At 52.0% G+C, this 4,980-nt stretch overlaps 1 protein-coding gene across 1 annotated transcript in view; it reads right to left on the reverse strand.

Moving 5' to 3' along the window:
* COG3 (component of oligomeric golgi complex 3) overlaps positions 1-237 on the reverse strand; it is a 62,756-nt gene extending 62,519 nt beyond the window's left edge. Inside the window, exon 1 of the mRNA XM_019523813.1 lies at positions 5-237. Within this exon, the coding sequence (XP_019379358.1) occupies positions 5-78 (74 nt within the window). The 5' untranslated portion in view covers positions 79-237. The remainder of the gene's footprint in view (positions 1-4) is intronic.
* Between the last annotated feature and the right edge of the window lie 4,743 nt (positions 238-4,980).

Raw genomic sequence — 4,980 nt, forward strand, 5'->3', positions numbered from 1 at the left:
GGGCCGGGGCCGGCAGTCCCAGAGGCCCAGCCTGTCGCGGGGCTCCCGGCCCGCCGGCTCTGGGGGTGGCTCCGCCATCCTCGCAGCCAGCCGCGGCGGGGGGTCACTTCCGGGCCGCGGCGGAGGGCGGAACTCGGGGAGCGCGGAAACGCTGCCGGGGGGACGCGGGCGCCAGGAGGAAGAGCGTGGCCACCCCTGCTCCGCGGAAGTGATTGGCGTCGCCCGGGTGTCGCTCCCTGATGACGTTACAGCGAGCTAAGGCGGGAGGGAAGGGAGGGCAGAGGGCCCCGGATGTTGGGATTGCTCGGGGGTCCGCTGAGAGCTGCAAGTGGACCTGCCACCCAGGAGTTACTGCGACTGCGCGGGCACACGCGGGGCAAGGCATAGCCAGGGCTGGTGATCGCTGGCGGCAGCTTGCGCGGGGAGTGGTGATCAGTGGGGTGTAGGGCGTCCAGGCCGCCCTGCCTTCGCCACGCGCAGCGTTGCCCCGTGTACGATAATGATCATGTTTGCACGATGCCAACCCTTGCACGATGTACGATCAATAACAGTCGAAGTGTTCAAAACGTACCGTCATTTGGAGGCAGCTCATTGATGCAGCAAAACCCAAGTCACTCTCAGGGAGTCTTAACTGAGGTTTGGGTTTGCTGCCAGTGCTTCATTAGGACAAGGGATCCTAGTTTTCTCTGATTAAAAGGAAAAAAGATCTACAATTTTGGGTATAAAAAATAGCCCAACATCCACATTTATATAAGTGGTGTTACAATTTAATCATGGACAGATGCAGATTTTGGGGGGGCAGAGGGGAGGCTTATAGCTGAAAATTGGGGATTTGTTTATCAGGAAACTAGGATCCCTGCTTATGACTACTTAACACAAAATAAAATGCTTCAACTTTGATGACCCAGTTCTCAGTCACTGGTGAGTTACAATGAGTAATATAAAGTCAATAAGAAGACTTATTTGCAAGCTTATTTGCATAGCTTTTCAGTGAACAATAGTTTCTCAGATCCCAGGTTCCCTAGGGAAGCGACCTCAAGCCAGCCCTTAACTGAGCATCCCTCTTCCCAGAGATCTCACATCTCCTGTGGCCCTGCTCCCAGTTCAGATGAAAGCCGGCCAGAAGCTAGCTATAGAGGTGCTACATGTTTCCAAGCACCAGCTTAACAGCTGGAGTGTCACCCTGGGCTATAATCACTTTGCTCATGTGGCTGGTCTAAATTCATCATGCCATTCACCAGTTCCTTGTGTCACTTATGTAACGTAGCAGGGGGCCTAGAAATCAACTCCGTCTGTGTGCAACTGCATCACGGCGTGTCCCTCTGGATGGCTTCATCCAGCCATGATGTTTGCTGTTCCAAGTTGCTCCCAAGCACATAATCCCAATGTCTTTACGGCCACATCCAGACAAGCGTGGATGTGCGGTAGGTGGCACGGCAGACCCATCTGCAGCGCAACATACCGCAGATGCAGGCATTCCCTGCCCTATCTTGCAGTGTATGGGGTTTTTTTGACCCCAGGATCTCCAAAAAAAAGTGGGCCAGTGTGCATGGAGGCAGTGCACACTGTCCAACACTGGAGCCTGGCCAGCCAGAGCCATGCTCCAGCTGTCGGCCAGGCTCCCGGCTGCAGGAGCACCACAGCTGCAGCTCCCTGAAGCCCCCAAGACCCTAGGTAAGGCTGCTGGGGCCAACACGGTTGCTGGCCCCAGCCTCCCCTACCCCACCTGGGGTAACCTGCTGTGCACCAGAGGGCAGGTAGCACGGGCATTCCCTGGGGACAAGCAGCAGAAGCACAAGGTATGCCGCTACTACTTGTCCCCAGGGAAACAAACATCTGCACTTGTGTGGACGCGCCCTACTTATGCTAACTTTTCCCACGACATGAGCTGCTTTAGAGCCAGTTGAGTTGAGTTGCTCATGCTGTTACCAAAGGATGCAGCATCTTGTTCCGTGCTGTTTCCCTAAATGTTCCTTAGGCCCCTGCTACACTTCACGTATGTGACGCAATTAACTGGTGAATGGCACAATAAATTTAGACTGGCCACGCATGCAAGGTGATTATCACATGAAAAGAATCACTGTCCAGCAACAAAGAGAGCCAACTGGCTATAAAGTTTGTGCTTGAAAGTGTGTAAGAGCTCTACAGCTGGTTTCTAGCCAGCTTTCATTTGAACGTGTAGTAGGGCCCTTATTTTCGCATTTCAAGTTCTCCACTTGCTTAAGCATCAAAACAAAAACAACCTCAGTTCATTCCTTCTGGCTCCAAACTGGGTTCCATACTAATGTAAGAAAGGCAATAAAAAAAAAACCAGAGACAACCTCAGCTCTTTCCTGCAGCAGTTTCTAGAACAACAAACTTCCTTGAGCAAATGTGATGTTTACCAGTTTCCTGTAGTGCTTCACAAAGAAAATCTACTACTTACATGGTTAACGAGGATGGACAATTTGGTTAGGCTGGGCCAGCCCCCCAGTTGGTTCTTATTTCAATTAAAAAAAACCCTGATTTCTCTTAAAAGGTACTTCTGCTATTGTCATCATTTCAGAAGCGCACACACCACCAGTACACTCAATGTAAACTTAAGAACCATGCCATTTTATATAAGGGTAGGACTGATTGAAGAAATTCAAAATACGTTTTTGAAAACATAATGGTTTCTTAAGCATTTCTGCATATGCTAATTAAGTACCCAAATATTCATTTCTAGAAGTTATGACTAATTAGCTTTGTTTAGGCAACATAGATACTTTGTTACAATTTAGGCCAAACTAAAGTTTTCCTGGAGGTGTCAGCTACCAATATATTGTAGCTACCATAATACTAGCTTTTCTACCCTAAGGGCACACAGGGACATAGCAATGCACTACGTCTCCATACAGCACACTACAGCGACACAGCAAACACATGCGTCTACACGTGATTGCCAGCTATGTCACCATAGTGGCACACACCCCAGGTATATATAGCATGCCACTATGGCGATGTAGCAGCAAAATCTACTTGTGTGCTGTGCACATGGTGTAGTAACCACCCATACTGTGCCATGCTTCAGTACTTCCAAAAGGAACTTCCATAGCAATGTCACCATCTGGCAATATGTAGACATGTCCTAATTGTCTGTAACAGAAGTGGCCAACCTGCCACAACATAGCAGCAAACTGGGCTAGGAACAAAAAGCAGAGCAGATCTGGCAGGAGAAGTGGATCAGAGTGGCATTTGGAGAGGGTGCAGGCCTAGTTTGTGGCATGCCTGCCCAACAGGCTGTTCCCCATAGGCCTATTAACACCTTCCCTCCTGGGTAATGCTAATTTCATGCTACCATAAATAGGCATCAAAATTTACCCCTTAGCATAGAATTAAACTTTCATTTAGGGGAAATTCTTGTCAATGTTAACAATATGAACCGATGTAAGGAGGCCTGCCCAAGTCTGTGAAAAATACAAAAAAAAACAGCTGCAGGAAGGCTAGACAGCAGAAGTATTCTTCAGAAGGAGCTTGGGACTAACTCCATACTTGTAACGTTGCTATTTTATATGATCCTTTTTTGCAGTAAATTCACCATTTTGCTGCAGCCAAGTACGGATATTTGTTTTCTATTTTCCTTTTTTGCATTTTACTCTTCACCTTTCCCATTCTCTGTAGGTAACTAGATTAGACTGCATGTGATTTAGTGTCCTATGGAACCGCACAGCAGAGGGGCAGGGAATGTGAACTTAGATCAGCTTTTAGCCAGGGAGCAGTGTCAGGCCAGCAATGAGGTTTGTGGAAGGCAGTGAGTGTGTTGGGGAGGGTTATGTCATGTGTGGAAGGGGAGGGTGGCTAGGGTGTGTGGGGTGTGCATGGGGGGGGGGGGTGCCCACAGTCCCTGCCACCAGCAGCACCAGGCTGTGAGGCCTCAGGGTATTCAGGACCTGCGGCAGGCTAAGCCCCTACCAGTGCTCCTGCCCCTGGCACCAGCACAGGTCCTGTACTCCTGCCCACCCAATCACCGCCACTTTCCCCACCCCCATCTAGCACCACTGCCCTTTTCCTGCTGCTTCCCTACCTTCCTCCCCACATCTCCCCAGCCAGCTGGCTCCAGCACCACACTGCACGGTCAGGTCCACAGAACGCAGGAAGAGCTGGCTCAGCCCAGCCAGCACCACACACACCCAGCTGTGAATTGCAGGGGCCAACCTGGGCCAGCTCCTGCTGCATCCTGCGGTCCAGGGATGCAGCCAGGAACTACATGGTGCTGAAGTGGCCAGCAGCTAGGGACCTGGGGAAAAGTGGCAGCAAAGGGTTGGGAAAGCAGGGAAATGGTGATTGCAGCGGCTGCAGGCACGGGGTGGAGAGAAGAGTGGCAGTGGGCAGGAGTGCAGCAACAGCTGGACAGGAAAACAGGGACCATGCTCGTGCCTCAGGACTAGGGCTGGCAGGGGCCCAGGAGCATAGGGTGTGGGCTAACAGGGGCTCTATGGAGCTGGGCCGGGGTGCGCCAGCAGGGAAAGGGGCAGAGCCAGCTCCCACCCAGCTGTTGCTGAGCTCCTGCCCACTGCTGCTCACCCCCCGCCTGCTGCCGCTACAACCACCATTTTCTTGTTTTCCCGCCCACCGCCGCTTCTCCCTGCCCCCTGGTAGCCGCTTTGGCACCATGTGGTTCCCAGCTGCATTGCCAGGACCACAGGATGCAGCAGGAGCCAGCCCAGCCCCAAGAACTAAGGTGATCGCCGATGGTCCTCCCTTCCCCTCCCCCCCAGCATTCTTAGCTGAGTTGCATGAAAGTGGAGAACAGCCCCAGAGTCGCCAGGCCAAAAGCCTGTTAAGTAGGGGTTTCCAGTTGGGGGCTGAGGGGGGTGGGGGTGGGGCTGGGTTGGACTTGCTGCTGCAGCTGCTGGGTCCTGCTGCCAGCTCCCCCTGGGTCCTGCTACAGCTGACACCTTGTCATCTTTGACAGGCAGCCAGGGTCAGATGATACTTAATTTTCTAAACTTTTTAGGG

This window comes from Gavialis gangeticus, unplaced genomic scaffold, assembly GCF_001723915.1.
Source record: "Gavialis gangeticus isolate Ggan-Ray unplaced genomic scaffold, GavGan_comp1, whole genome shotgun sequence".
Taxonomy (NCBI): domain Eukaryota; kingdom Metazoa; phylum Chordata; order Crocodylia; family Gavialidae; genus Gavialis; species Gavialis gangeticus.